Genomic DNA, 16031 nt, shown 5'->3' with positions numbered 1-16031 from the left:
ATATTTTTTTCAAAGCCTCAAGCTGTTTAATGTTAGCAATCTGCTTGAAGTTCAACGAACTAGCTAGCTCGGCTAGCACAGCTAGCTAATGGCTGTTTAGCTCACGTAACCTGCACGCAACCAGTCAAACTACTAGCGTACGTTACGTTGCGAAAACAGCTCCTTCGCTCAGGGTATTGGTCCAGACGACTGCCATGCTTAATTTCGAGTGTTGTGGTTGGTGGTGGTTCGTAGTGGGTGGGATTCATGTATTAAATATGGAAACGCATATTTCACTAAAAGTGTCCTAAAGAAGTACTGTTATTCCAAAATACTAAAAAGTGTTCAGAGCCAACAAATTAGAGTGCATTTATTTACACTTTTAGTGTATTTACTACCGCCTTTAGTTATCAGATCAGCTACTTTTCTTTGTTTTTGCCTTTAACCATGCCCTGTCCTCCTGTGTACCAATCTGCCTACCCCATCTACTCTGATAATAAAATACATGATAAATGTCAACAATGCATGACCTGTGCTCATTTTGAGTTACTACAGATGTTAAGGTATGTACACATGCTGTCTACCTTGTCCAACTCTTGTCCCTGATCAAGTTGATATAAAATTGTTCTCGTCAGTCACTGCCTTAAGAGATACATAAAACTGTTCTACGCCGCTGCCTTTACCCCTGACAGTCAGTGCCATTCCACCCTGTCTAATTGCCCAGTAGCAACAGTAGATGGCGCACCATGGTATTCATTTCCCTGTGATGGAGAGACCGGACAAAAACGAGACAAAGTGTACAAATGCAACATTTTATTTCCTACCAGGTTTCAGAGACTTGTAAGATTTGTGATTGGTTGGAAAACAAATTACATACAAATAAAAAATAGCATTCTTTTATTTTTACGTTCTTTATTTGTTCATCTATGTCAGCTTAAAGCCTGTAGGCTACTGTCCAGCAACAGTGCATGGAGGAAACGTCCCTGATTTATTAAAAAACAAAAACATTTCACATCAGTAAGCCCGCAGTATCTATATTGCCCTACGTATGTCAATAAAAACAAAACATCAAAAGAAATTGATTCATGTCGATAGTTAAAGCAGATTGTTGCTGTTATAATGCGTATAACAATACTACTAGTCCTAATAACTAAAAAAGAATACCCATCAGACCAACATTGCAAGCAGAAAGTTTATACAGCAATGAAAGGGGATGGGGTGAAATTGGATTTTAAGCAATATTTATTCAAGACAGCATTACTAAGGCCTGCAAAGATCTCCAAAACTCGTTTATCATGAACTTGATAATGGGAAAACATGAATAGCTCCATCGTAATGTCTTAAAGTCAAGCTTGCAATTATGCAATTCCTACCATTGCAGATGGTCTACATTAAATTTCTAGATCATTATCTTAAAGCATCATCTGCCATGAAATAAGAGGTCGTTTTATATTGGTCTGAAAGACACATCCACCACAACTTCCAAAGTCCTCATTTATTCTATCGCATATCACTCAATACCCGTTTCCTGCACCATATTATTAATACCACAGCCTGTCCTCCATTGGACTCATCGTTTGTAAAGCACATCTCAAAAACAGTCGAACCCACAAGGACGCACCAGTCCCATACTCTTGGCCTCGCGTCTCGACAGTGACCGTGGAAAGAATATCTGCCAAGCACCACTGAGTCCTTTAGTCAGACGACGCAATGGTGAGTTTATGGGAAGGGCCCTCAGGGGTCAGTGGGTGCCACCTTTTAGGAGGGATATTGGGTAACGGGGGCAGAAACTCAGTATATGGAAATGACAAATGCCGCCAGTCAAGTTGAGCGAGGAAAATTAATAACAGTGGACTACGGTGGAAGCAGAAGCATAGTGGTTTAAGAGTTGAGGTACAAAGTTTTTTGAGTAGCCCGAATGAAAGGGTGGATATTGGGAGGGGGGGGGGGGGGGGGCGAGGAGGGCCTGAGGGAAACAGACAAGTCACTGAAAAGAGGAAGGAGAGGAATACAAAATACTGAGCATGAGACCCTGAAACGCTGCACAGAATAGATAGGTATACCTTAGTGATTTTACAGCCCACGCTAAACAAACTTTCACCCTTGATGTGAGGAACAAGTAGGGAGGGATTAAGGGATACATCATCACAGCAAAAGCAGTGGTCAGGTGAACACAGTGAACAGTATGATGGCGACTTTAAGATAAATGGTTTTCTTTATTTAATCAGTGACTTCCAAATAAGACTAAACGCAAAAAAATCAAACCATGTTATGAATCTAAAAAAAAAAAAAAAAAAAAGACAAAACTATTTCACATCCATGATTGTGTTCTCAAATCATTGGTTCTCAAAGGGAAAAAAAAACAAAAAAACATCTGCGTCCACCTTGCTTGCTCCACGTGAATCTGTTAACGCAAGCGTCCATCTGCACATATCCACCTGTGCTCTCAGTGTGTGGTGCGTGCCGATAAACCATCTGACCGTGCAACTTGACCCGCCCCCACCCCCCATTCCCCACACACACACACATACACACAAACCTTTCAAAACAGGATGTACAAAAGCTTGTGTTTAGCATCAAAACAGTGCAGGGCCTTAACATAAACAGTAAAGACTCCTCCCCCTTCCTGTTGCCCACTCCCTCCTTCCATCCTCCCCAGCGTCCAGGTGTGCATTTACATTACTGAAAGGAAGGACCGGTTTCATCTACAAAGTGACAGGATAACAGAGCAGGGGGGGAAGGGGAGAACATGCGCACAGAGTACAACAAACCACTCTCTTTCATACGGGCGCACACGCGCACGCACACACATTCAAACAAACAAACAGTTAAAAACAGTAGTTGTAGAGAAAAATAGGATTGAACCCTGGGTATGGTTTGCTCTGTTGCCATTGGTGATGAGGGAGAAGGAAGTAGGGAGGTAGAGAAAAGTGGTGGTGGTGGTGGGGAGGGTGAGGGCGATAGGGACAGTTGATTTGGGGAGGGGGGGGGGGGTCCAGTGGGTGTTATTTCTTGGCCTTTCCGCCCTTTGCTGAATTTCGTGGCGGGGTGACAGGTCTCCCAGACCCCATTCCACCACCTCCTCCGTAAGAGTACAGCTTCTTGTCCGCTGGCTTGAGAATCTGAGGAGTGAAGAAGATGCTTTCCTTAGATGGCACTAAATACACATTCACCTACAGATTGAACTCGCTCGTAAACAGGTTGGACAGGTAGTGCGGCAGAGAGAGCCTTCTAGGTAGACGGAGATGAGCGACAACACGACTTCCAACACACCTGGAAAGAGCACATGAGGGTCTCGTCCACACTCATCATGGCACCAGCATTGTCGAACTCGCCACAGTAGTTGGGAGCGGAGAACAGAGTAACGAGTTGTCTCTTTGCGAAGAACTCGTAACCGTCTTCTACAACCTAAGAACAGGAATGAGGAAGAGATTCAAAAACGTATATACATGTTTACCGGGAGGTGCTGAGCAGGTGGGCTTTGTGTAATGTTAAGTATGTGTATGGTGTGTTTATGTTAGTATTTTTATATGTGGACATCAGGAAGAATAGTTGCTACCCTGGTGGCAACTGATGGGGTTCCAACATAACAAATAAACAAATATTGAACATCAGCCATTTATAAACAGAACGACAAGCATAAGACATAGCTGATAATATGAACAGTTTGTGGTTCCAAATCATCTTTAATCAACTGAACTGCCGGTCTATTAGACCAGAGGATCCGTCTCTCATCGCAGTCACCCAATTGAATTGTCTTTACCTGATGTGCCCTGCATATAAGGTCCATGTCGTGCTTGTGCAAAAATTTGGCCACCACGTCCGCCCCGAACGTGAAGGAGACGCCGCGGTCGTTCTCGCCCCATCCCAGGACGTCTTTGTCTGGGTCGGCCCACAGCAGGTCGCACAGTAGGCCCTGGTCAGGCACGTCGGTGGGTCGCATTACTCTGCGCACCTGCTCCATGGACTGGAGGTCTGGAGAGAGACCTACACAGGATACAGAGAAACACCTTTCACGACTGCCGTAACATATCCCATATAAATGAAGATTCAATTGATCTATTTATGTAGATCTATCTACATTTGTACTTCATACCTGTAATTGTTTTTAATTATTATTGTATTTGTTGTTATTTGTGTATTTGTGTGAACTCGTCAACACTGTAAATGAGGAAAACCTCTGTGCTTTTTTTGAGTATAAATATAGGTTTGAAATGAAATTTAGTTTTCCACCACCTCCCAACAGTGAAGCTCATCTTAATGGGCTATAGACCCATACTGACTGGAAAATAAACTCACCTCCGTGGCAGCAGAAAATCTTCTCATCAACTATGGCAGCCACGGGTAAACAGTTGAAGCAGTCTGTGAAGGTCTTCCACAGCTTGATGTTATATCGTCTCTTACCTGGGACGGGGGGCAGCAACATTGGGGCGCATAAATTAATTAATGGTGTGTGTGTGTGTGTGTGTGTGTGTGGTATTTGCAGTCTAACTTTAGTACTTACACTCGTCATAAAAGCCGTAGATGCGGTTTATAGAGGCGCACTCATGGTTGCCGCGCAGCAAGAAGAAGTTCTCTGGGTATTTGACCTTGTAGGCTAGCAACAAGCAGATGGTCTCCAGGGACTGCTTCCCCCGGTCCACATAGTCTCCCAGGAACAGGTAGTTACTCTCCGGGGGGAAGCCTCCGTACTCGAACAGGCGCAGAAGGTCGTAGTATTGACCGTGGACATCACCTGCAGAGGGCATCAGAGAGAGGGACGGTCAACTTACCGCACCCTGACAACACGCAAAGACCTTTAGGCGGCAGCCTCAACAACAGATACAGATACAGTAGAGCAGGCAATTACAGATCACATCCAGGAAACTGTGTTGCCAAACCTCAGAGCGTACATCGTCCATTGATTATTTTTAAAAAGGAGATACTGTGCAGACGCTCTGCTTGGCTGATTATTTCTCAAGACCTGAAATCTAGGCCACTGTAGCTACTGGCGACCCCATTGGCCGCTTCCTGTAGGACTCACCGCAGATTTTGAGTGGTGCCTCTAGTTCAAGCAGGATGGGCTGGCTGAGGAAGATTTCACGGGACTTGAGGCAAAGGCCGCGGATCTCGTTCTCTGTCAGCTGAACATTCTTGCCTGGCCGAGAGCCCTTGACTGGAGGGGAGGGAGGGAGGGAGAGAGAGAGAGTGTGAGAGAGAGAGAGAGGGAGCGAGAGAGGGAGCGAGAGAGGGAGCGAGAGAGGGAGCGAGAGAGGGAGCGAGAGAGGGAGCGAGAGAGGGAGCGAGAGAGAGAGCGAGAGAGAGAGCGAGAGAGAGAGCGAGAGAGAGGGAGCAAGAGAGGGAGCGAGAGAGGGAGCGAGAGAGAGAGAGATACCAGGGTGAGAGGTGACGTCACACTTCATGGAAACAAACCAACACCACAGGACTGGAGGCATGAAAAACACCAGATGTGACAAGAAATGCAGCGTGACATCACTCAATAGGCTACTGTAAAGCAGCTTTCTTTAAGCACATTTCTCTGCACACCCCAAGGTCTGGGGACAAGGTGAACCTGTCACACTCGGGCAGAAACATATTCCGTGCAAAATTTAAGGGTACGACGGTGCCGTGCCGAAATCCGGGGCTACCAGGGACGATGACGTAGTTCATTTTGAGTTGATGCAATGGGTGCAGGGCCTGGCTATGCGTCTGACTATATGGGATTCCAGTCTCAGAGGAACGCATGAGACCCCCGCCTGTCTGCCTGCTGATGTAACCACAGTACAGACTCTGCAAAGAGTGTGCAAGGATCACACCCTCACTCAGCACCCATCAAATAACACTGAGACCCACACAGGCCTTTATGTAACCGTATGGTCTGATTTCATAATTAGACCTACAGTACCTAGGTTTCAACAAGGGATTCTAATTGATGCGAGGACAAAGCTAGTATTAAAACGTGTTGGAGGGTCATGTGATCTCGGCTGAGCAAGGCGTTGCCACGGCAGCTCCTCACGCCCTGCCATCTCAAGAATCTAGCAGGTTTGTTGAGCAGCTAGTTGAGCACCAACAAAAATGTGAACACCAGTGTTCATTCATCAAGCCGAGGGATGCATCCAAATGACCACCAAAAGGACAGCGTACAGTCATGCAGCACAAGTGAGACAGCTGCTTTCACCCTTCAGTAAGGTCACTTAAGTGTGTTGGCATTTGTAAGATTATGATTTTTTTTTAAGACCAGAGCTAGGGGCTTTTGTGACTTTTGGGGCCTAATGAGGGGCCCACTTCCCACGCTCACCCCTGACCAAGCTATGGTAAAAACAGGAGCTACTCAGACAGATGTCCATCCATATCCAACTAAATGACCCTAGGACCGTTAAATGCTGAAAATACTGAAAAATGCCGTTAGCATGGCAAGCTCCGGGCAAGAAAGTAACAGCCCATGTAAGAGCATTTGAGTGACTAATGCACTGTTTCAACTGGAAACCCTTCCATATTGTGGAACAAACATGCCAAACTCATAATTGGTGGGCTGCTGGCTTGGGCTTACGAGAGGGTGCTGAACTCAAGAGCAGAACGATGAAATTGGCTGAAGCCCCTCCACTGGCATTTGAAGAACCAAACTAGATGCAAAATGAGCATTCTCCACAAAACAAGCAAGTGGGGTTGACTGAAATGTTGTCAACACTAACAGCTCAGACAGACACTCGCTGACTGGTCAAAATGCCAGACAAACTCGTGACCTTTAGAAATAAGGGCCAAATTAGATTACTTAAGAGGCAATTTATAACAAGTTGTATATCATGTTAAAAAATAATTTGGGCTTCTCGGGAGGGAGTGTAGCAGCACTAGCTATCACATTTGAGCGTACATTTCACGATTGGGGCCAAAGCCCTTTTTATCCCAATTGAAGTTAATGGTTGATTCAGACCTGCGCAGCTAGAGGTCATGGCCCTAAACACTATAAAAGTAGGTATAAATAGGGTAGTACTGCTTGTCACTTTAAACCTGGATTATGGCTGGCTAAGCTCTGTCAGAGCCTGCTCTAAAGTTAGCCACATGGCCAATGGGCAACACTGAGCTTACAGTAGGGGGGTGTGTGTAGGGGGGGCGTTGTAGACAAAGGCCTTTCCGCTTAACTGGTCAGGGTGCAAAAAAAATAAAAAGTTGGGCAAGCACAATAGACAGTTGGTGCGCTTGATTCAACAGTTGGTTGGATCCAGGAGTCCGGGTCCCTCTCGCGCCTGGTCATCCTCAGACGCTAACCAGAGGGACAGCTTCCAGGAAAGCTGCTCTCAGATTGACATCTACCTAGACTGATATCTACCTAGCCAACAATCTACCTTACTCATCAAAACCAACCGACCCGTACTGTGAAAATGTACTAAAATAAACGTCAACATAAATTCTATCATTAACATAAACCCCAAAGATTAGCTTAACTGAAGCAGATAGCTGCTTAGTAATGGGTTGCCACACTAAGAGACAGGGAAAAAGGTCAGCTAGATTACATAAGAGGATATAAATACTGCCATTATCTGCTTTGTTTATTTTCTCCTGTGCTTGGCAGACAACCTTATCACGGCCCAAGTAAAACACTCCGTATACAAAACAGCCACAAGCAAAGTCAAAATAACAAGAGGAAGGTGGACAGGTGCACCTTCACTCATTCAACAGATAGGGGATGAGATGTGCGACTTTAATATTTTGTTCAAAATCAAAGGCGCGCATTATATTTACCTAATTAACGATTTAAGTCATCCCAAGGCTATCAATCCTGTTCCCTGGATAATTGGTTTGACTTGGAACAAACCTGTTCTCCGACAGCAACATAAGTTAACGTACAAAAGGCATGATAAGTCCTATGCTTCTTATTGAATGCATTGCTCAGAGAAAACATTCAAATGGAAAATACAGAATTCACAACATCAAAATCATTCCAACAGAAACTATATGAATGGACATATTCTTCAATGGGGCAAGCTAACCTCCAGGGAGGATTCCACACAATGAGTACATACATAAAACTGAGTTGAAGTTGAAACAACTGCTATTCTGTGAAGCTAAATGATTAAAAACCAAGTCATAACTGGTTCCTGGCTCTGTCCAGGCGTGCTCACCAGAGCTCTGCGAGAAGCTGAGGGAGGTGTGTGGTTCCATGCGAGAGTCCTTGGGCTCCTCTTTGGCCATATTTATCATCAGTAGCTAGCCATGTAGAATAGCTTCCTACTCTCATCTCCCTCTCCACAGTCTCCAAAAGAGTCCGTCATTTACAAATGAAGCCCTACTAAGGTGCCATGGTTGGTATTTTACTGACCCAAACACGCCGGTGTTCGTTAGTCTACCGTTATCAAGCCACTTACCCAGCTAGATGGATAAACCTATAGTTACCAGTTTGGGAATAGGCTTGTGGTAGATATCTAGCAGATTAAAAAGACGAGCACGAGAGTTCCCAGCTTGCCATTACCTACTAAGGTTAACTTAATGGACAGGCTGGTTGAGCTCGTAACAAGGATGGTCCAGCTAGCTACTTGCTTAACGTTAGCCACAGCAGCTAAATCACAGATAAAACACACATTGAGACTGATTGAGACTGCTTACATGTAGCTATATAGATATGCACACAATTCGGGTCACAATTGCAACAAACGAATGTACTCAAGGAATTTCTTTTCCAGATGCACATTCTCACCTTCCAGAAGACGCTGAATTATGGAGTCGATGTTTAATTTGTCCGGCTCCGCCATTTTACTTATTTTCTGTCGTGTATCAGACCTCTCCTTTCCGTGCTTCTCCTTCGATAACTAGAACAAGAAAAATACGCATGTTAACTCAACTAACATGCTCAGGATATTTTCTACATTATCAAATAAATTTGACGACGCCACAAGACGAGGCGCGACGCTTGAGCTGGCTTGCTGAGCTAGCTTGCTAACCTGGCTAACTTTAGCTATAGCTGGATGGCCAGCCACCATCCCGCAGACTGCCTAGCTAGCGTGCCTAGCTCACGTTAGCTAGCTAGCGTCATCACAGCGACTGTAAGCAGCACTAAGCTTGCAAGCTAACGCTAGCTACATAGCTCGCTCGCTATATGTGATATGCTATCAAAGACTATTGCAAACGACATTTAAAAATGAAATAAACCTTTGATTTGAGGTCTGTCCTCTTTTGTTGAAGACGGGGCTCTCTATACTCTCCGTTTCGTCTTTTTCTTTTCGTATTTCAATGCCCCCCTCTCTCTTCCCCACCGCGGAACTTTAAAAGGGCCGTGTTTTTCAGAATCCAGAAAAGAGGGAGGTTGATGTTTTAAAAAAAAAAGCTTGTTCTTTAGATTTACTCAATGCTCATTGGATCACTGCTTGATTTTGAGCCTAAACTCTCTGCTCCCATAGGCTACAAAACACAGCGATCTCTCATTTGTGCCCCGCCTCGAGTTGTACAGGTATGACGTCAATTGAGTGGAAGAGGAAACCACAAGGGGGCCACCTAGTGTTAAAATTACCTGTCCAGTTTTATGTCAGTTATTTAATTGTATTTTGTTGATAGGGTTGTGTGTGTGTGTGTGTGTGTGTGTGTGTGTGTGCGTGTGCGTGCGTGCATGTGCACGTGCTTGTGACTAATACCCATTTATCGTCCCAATGTTCATAACTGAAGTGTTGTGTGTGTGTGTGTGTGTGTGTGTGTGTGTGTGTGTGTGTGTGTGTGCGTGTGTGTATGTGTGTGTGTGTGTCAATTTCAAATGCTTTATTGGCATTTCATATTGTACACAGTAAATAATCAAAGCAGGTCAAAGCAAAAAACCAAACAATTTATTTAAGAACTTAATTGAATAAGTGTTTTGCTGGTGCGGCTGGATAAAACATTTCTTATTCTGATTAACTCAATTATTCAAATTCAGGGCATTTATTCTTAAATTTGGGGGGATACTTCTCTGATATTTTCATTGTTCTTACAACTCAGGAGGAAGTGCAGCTCTGTCCACCTCTGAGCAGAGTGGACACAGCCTGTCTTCCCTGGACAACCAGCTCTGCCTGTGACGGACTGTCTCTATTCCCAGGCTGCTCCCACTGACTCTGTATATTGTCAATGTTCTCTTCAGTTTCTGATCAGTCACAGTGGTCCGGTGTGTTCTCCCAGCGTGCACCGTCTGCAAGTGTGTCTCTGTTTCTGTGTGTGCACTAGAGATCTTTCCCAACTTGCCCCACAAATCCCGCGGGATGTCTCCACAAATCCAGGTATCACCCTAGATCTCCATTACTCAATCCTAATTACATCACTACTCTGTCTGTTTCTAAGTCTGTCCCTCTTTTACTCGCTGTGTTTCCATTTGTCTGAGTCATAGTTTCATGACATGGGGGCTTGGCTTGGGTTTCTCAGGTGGTTTGTGTGTGGTGGTACATTCCAAGGGTTGGAGCAGGTGAATTAAGGGAAGAAACTGCTGAATTCAGAATGATTCATGATGATAATTACTCATGTTGTCATGTTCATAGAGTCCTCTGCTGTGACAAAGATAGAAATAAAAAAGAACATAGCTTAAAGGCTCTATAGCTTCCCATAAATTAATAACTGTGGGAATTATTATTAAATATCTTTGATAATATGCTATTGTAGGCCTATTTGTGCAGTGTTGACGCATACTAATTATACTGAGCTCTCTCATTCTCACTCTGACTGTAAAGTTGAAGGCATCTCTGAATGTTGAATCTTCCCAACATGCCCTTCCATTCATCATTGAGCTTGTGAGTAAAATCCTTTTCAAATGCAAGCGGAAAAAGCTGAGCCTTGTGTTTGTATTTATATTTGTCTGTGTGCTACTAACCCTGTTCTGCCTCCCCTCTCCCTAGTGCCTCTCTCTCTCCCTCCTATCTTCTAACCAGGTCCAGTGGATGCCCCACTGTCACCAGCAGACCACCCTGAGACCGATAGATACCCCTGTGTCTGCTGCAGATGTCGTAACAAATTAGTTAACACACACACACACACGTACACACAGACATACAACAGTCCACTTCCGGCTTTAGGCCTGGGCCCAGTACCCCCTACCCCTCACCCTAACCCGGGTCCGTATCCTCTTCCTACCCCAACCCTACCCCTGACCCCTGCCTCTACCTGGACCCAGGCACACTCACACACACACTGACATACACCAGTCCTGGGCTCAGATCCCCTTCCCCTCATCCTAACCCGGGTCCGTATCCTTTTCCTACCCCCCACCCTACCCCAACCCCTGCCTCTATCGGGGCCCAGGCACGCACACACACACACACACATTAGTGTTTGCCACACCTCTCCCATGATGCTCTTAGCCTTTCTTGCTCTGAAAATGTAGTTTGACGTAATGTATTGCTCTATATATGGCTCCGTGTGCTACTAACCCTGTTCTGCCTCCCCTCTCCCTAGTGCCTCTCTCTCTCCCTCCTATCTTCTAACCAGGTCCAGTGGATGCCCCACTGTCACAAGTAGACCACCCTGAGTCCGATAGATACCCCTGTGTCTGCTGCAGATGTTGTAGCAAATTAGTTAACACACACACACGCACACACAGACATACAACAGTCCACTTCCGGCCTTAGGCCTGGGTCCAGTACCCCCTTCCCCTCACCCTACCCCGGGTCCGTATCCTCTTCCTACCCCCACCCTACCCCTGACCCCTGCCTCTACCTGGACCCAGGCACACTCACACACACACTGACAGACACCAGTCCTGGGCTCAGATCCCCTTCCCCTCACCCTAACCCGGGTCCGTATCCTTTTCCTACCCCCCACCCTACCCCAACCCCTGCCTCTATCTGGGCCCAGGCACATTTATGCACACACAGACATACACCAATGTTTGCCATGTCTCTCCTCTGATGTTATTAGCCTCTCTTACTCTGAAAATGTAATTTAATGTTTTTTTTTGCTCTATAAATGTTCTTAGCCGGTAGACAAACATACTCCAGGAGCTTGCTCGATCGCCTCGTTGAGAGGGGTCAGGGAAGAATTTTTACAGCTCACTTATCTGGCCCCCGGGTGATTACTGTTTTTTTGCTTCCCTCTGGAATATGTAGGGGTGGGATGTCTGCCCACCTCCCTTGTTCTCTGTAAAGCGCATTGTGTTGCCTCTGGGTATGAAATGCGCTATATAAATAAAGCTTTGATTGATTGATTGATTGATTGACAGATTGCTTTAACCCCTGGAAGGAACTTGGAGCTACAAGACTGAACTAGAAACATAAGTATATTTTAGTTTCTCTAATAGCTAGTGCTAAGTCATCAGTGTTGTAGTGAAACTGCTTTGTTATTCAAGGTTATTGTGAGAGTTAGTTTCGGCCTGAGCTAGACTAATTGCCCTGTTGAGTGGGCTGAGGGAGTGGCCTGCTGAAGTGAGGATATATAAACACCACAGGGCCAAGTGTTCCCCAGATTGCTTTAACCCCTGGAAGGAACTTGGAGCTACAAGACTGAACTAGAAACATAAGTATATTTTAGTTTCTCTAATAGCTAGTGCTAAGTCATCAGTGTTGTAGTGAAACTGCTTTGTTATTCAAGGTTATTGTGAGAGTTAGTTTCGGCCTGAGCTAGACTAATTGCCCTGTTGAGTGGCTACACTGAGGGAGTGGCCTACTCTCCTGGCAGACGATTAGCAATCAGCAGTTACAGGCCTTAAGCATTGACGGCTTAGACGGCGACAGCTCCCTCCGGCGCGCGACCGAAGGCTAGGGCGACCAAAGGCACCGGGCGACTTATTCAAGAGCGACTTTGTCAAGTAAGACTGTCAGGAAGGTAGTACGTCTACATTTACCTCAGTACCTGTTTTGTTACCATTATGTGTTTGCATCCTATTCCTGTTGTGTTCCCTCTCCGGGGGTCACGCAGACACTGGGTCACCCCCAGACTCCGTAACCCCTCTAACCTCATCTATCCGACTGTCTCAACTCATAGAGAGCAAGTGGTGACAGGGGGACTTTGGAATTGCCAGTCGGCGGTGCCCAAAGCTGAGTTTATCTCAGGCTATGCATCCTTGCTCTCCCTCAGCTTCCTTGCTCTCACCGAGACATGGATCACACCAGAGAACACTGCCACACCCGCAGCCCTGTCAGATGTGTATTCTTTCTCCCACACTCCCAGAGCTGCGAGGCGAGGTGGTGGTACTGGCCTGCTCATTTCCCCAACATGGAAATACTCACTCGCCTCCATCCCACAGTTCTCCCCTCCCTCTTTTGAATTCCATGCTGTCTCTGTCATGTATCCAATCAAGCTCACCATTGCTGTTGTGTATCGCCCACCAGGTCCTCTTGGTGAATTCCTAGAGGAGCTCGATACACTAGTTTCGCACTTCCCAGATGATGGGTCCGCACTCATCCTTCTCGGGGACTTCAACATCCAGAGTGAGAAATTGGAACCTTTCCTCTCCTTCCTCTCCTCCTTCGATCTTCACCTCTCTTCTTCTCCTCCTACTCACAAAGCTGGCAACCAGCTGGATCTCATCTTCACTAGACACTGTTCCACCCCTAACCTCTCTGTCACTCCCCTCCATCTCTCTGACCACTATTTCATGTCCTACTCCCTCTCCATCCCCTCTTCCCCTGTAACTTCTCCTCCTACCCACATGGTTACCGCCCGTAGCCATCTCCGCTCGCTCTCCCCTACTGACCTTTCCTCTACTGTCACCTCCGCCCTCCCCGCCCCTGAATCCTTCTCTCTCCTACCCTCTGATACTGCCACTGATCTTCTCCTCTCTACTCTTTCCTCTTCTCGGGACAATCTCTGTCCCCTCACCTCCAGGCCTGCACGCCCAACTCCACCTGCCCCATGGCTGTCGGACTCAGTGCGTACTGATAGACGGAGCCTGAGAATAGCTGAGCGCAAATGGAGGAAAGGCAAGCTCCCAGAGGACCTTCTTAATTTCCAATCTCTTCTTTCCACATTCTCCTCCTCTCTGTCTGCTGCTAAAGCTGCTTTCTTCCGCTCTAAAATCCTAACCTCTGCTTCCAATCCTAAAAAACTCTTTGAAACCTTCTCTTCACTACTCCAGCCCCCACCTCCTACTCCCTACTCCTCCCTTCTCCCTGATGATTTCGCCAACTTCTTTGACAAGAAAGTTAACGATATCAGATCCTCTTTCCCCCCTCCCCCGGTCAACGCTCCATGCACGAAACTCACCCCCCCATCCCCACCCTCTCTCCACTCCCTGCTCCCCCCCTCCTCTCCACGCCCCACCTTATCCCACTTTTCTCCCCTCTCCCCCAACGAGGCCCTCAACCTTGTAACATCTAACCGCCCCACCACGAGCTGTAGCGGCTCGCATCCAGTTTAAAACTCTGGCGCTAACCTACAGGGCAATGAAAGGAACAGCCCCCTCCTACCTCCAGGCCATGGTCAAACCCTACATCCCCTCCCGACCACTACGCTCTGCTACCTCAGGGCGACTGGTTGCCCCGTCACTCCGAGGCTCCTGCGGTCGATCGACACGGTCACGGCTCTTCTCTGTCCTGGCCCCGCAGTGGTGGAATGAGCTGCCCACTGATGTCAGGACAGCAGAGTCGCTGCCCATCTTTCGTCGCAGGCTCAAAACTCATCTCTTCAAGAAGTACTACAACAATCCTCCCACCTAAGCACTTATTATATTATATTGCACTGTACTTTAGATTGTGATTCTTGCACTTTGCCTTCAGCACTAGATTATGCTCTTAGTCACTTGTTTGTTTTAGAAAGAAGATGCACTTGTGAGTTCTGGCAAGTAGTAGTACATTGGCTCTTCCTACGTTAAATGCAATTATTGTTAGTCGCTTTGGATAAAAGCGTCTGCTAAATGACTAATGTAATGTAATTGATTGATTGTACAACATACTATGCTGATGCTTAGAGAACATTTCTTCTAAGTGTTAAAATGGACTTTGGTTGTGTTAGATTTCCTCAAAGTTAGGGCAAGGGTAATATATATAAGCCGTGATGAAAGCTGGCCTGGAGTTCACAGCTCAGCTCGACTCCTACATTTGTGTAACTTCCTTTTTCAGTATGGCGGCCGCCTCCAATGAGACTGAGACATGTTCGGTCTGGTTGAGGTAGCCTATATATTCCTCCAACCCCACTCCCCTGCTCTGTTCCTGACACACCCTACATCTGACATTCCACTACAAAAACCCCTCACACATCACACCAGCTACAGAACAGGACACCGCTATTCACAGATCAAGAAGCCACATTTCGATAAGTTGAACAGACTACTCCAATTACTTCAAATCAAGACAAGAGGAACGAGATCAAGGTATTTCTTAATTTTGTTAATTAATTGATAATGTATCTCATTGTATTATTGATGAAAATGTTTGACATTTATGCATCTGTAGCACATCAATGGGACATACCTTCCCCTCTATGAGTATACACATTAAGCGATTGAAACTTTAAGTTCTCACTGGTATGAATATAAGCAATATTTCAAACATTTGCTTGCAGGTGAGTTTGCTTCTTAGTTTTTCTTTGTTCTTTTTATTTTATTTTTTTACAATAGTTTCTTGAAAGAAATGTAAGTATAGTTCATGAAAACAACCATTTTCATCTCGCAATGCCTAAATTGGAACAATTTCAAGTTATGGAGCATGTCTGTTTTGATGCTATTTCAGGCTACTGTTGATTCATGCGGTACACCCTTCTTTGATGACACATATGGTCGTTTTATCATTGATCAATGCTAGGATGAGGAGGACTCAAGATTGAGACACTAGATTAAGGTCTTAGCTTCTAGGAGTGGCAGCGCGCCACAGAGAAGCATTCCAGGGAGGCTGAGGCACACCAGGCCTGTCAGGACACGAGTCTGTCTTAGGGCTATGCTTTTCTAAGACTGTTTTTACGGTAAAGGTAGTGCTTAGCTACTCGGTCCTGTGCAGACCTGCGTGGGGAGGGAGTGAGTCAGTGTATACAGAGGGGTACTGCGGTACGTACCTATGACCGTTTGTAAGTTTGTGGTTCTCTGCTGGTGTAATCGACACCAAGTTACTTGCAACCACATTCTTGCTATTATTGTATTCATTTTATCATATTGCTATTTTATTTTCACCTTCTAACCTTTCCCATGTCTCCTCTCCAGG

At 45.8% G+C, this 16031-nt stretch overlaps 1 protein-coding gene across 1 annotated transcript; it reads right to left on the bottom strand.

Annotated features, from left to right (window-relative positions):
- Positions 1-783: 783 nt before the first annotated feature.
- Positions 784-9237, bottom strand: ppp1caa (protein phosphatase 1, catalytic subunit, alpha isozyme a). Its single transcript, XM_084448936.1, has 8 exons — positions 9103-9237; positions 8651-8762; positions 5003-5134; positions 4484-4714; positions 4279-4383; positions 3743-3966; positions 3253-3387; positions 784-3101 (listed from the first exon to the last, which is right to left on the bottom strand). The coding sequence occupies exons 2-8, from the start codon at positions 8703-8705 to the stop codon at positions 2985-2987; spliced, it is 999 nt and encodes a 332-aa protein (XP_084305062.1). The 5' UTR covers positions 8706-8762; positions 9103-9237; the 3' UTR covers positions 784-2984.
- Between the last annotated feature and the right edge of the window lie 6794 nt (positions 9238-16031).

This window comes from Borostomias antarcticus (assembly GCF_949987555.1).
Source record: "Borostomias antarcticus genome assembly, chromosome: 14".
Taxonomy (NCBI): Eukaryota; Metazoa; Chordata; class Actinopteri; order Stomiiformes; family Stomiidae; genus Borostomias; species Borostomias antarcticus.
The sequence above is the reverse complement of the archived record's forward strand: the minus strand, read 5'-3'. Positions and strand labels throughout refer to the sequence as shown.

Coding starts and splice junctions, on each gene's coding strand:
- ppp1caa (XM_084448936.1), bottom strand. CDS start 8,705: ATGGCGGAGCCGGACAAATTAAACATCGACTCCATAATTCAGCGTCTT. Junction 4,715..5,002: donor GGCACCACTCAAAATCTGCG/GTGAGTCCTACA, acceptor TGCCCTCTGCAG/GTGATGTCCACGGTCAATAC. Junction 3,388..3,742: donor TTATATGCAGGGCACATCAG/GTAAAGACAATT, acceptor TCCTGTTCTTAG/GTTGTAGAAGACGGTTACGA.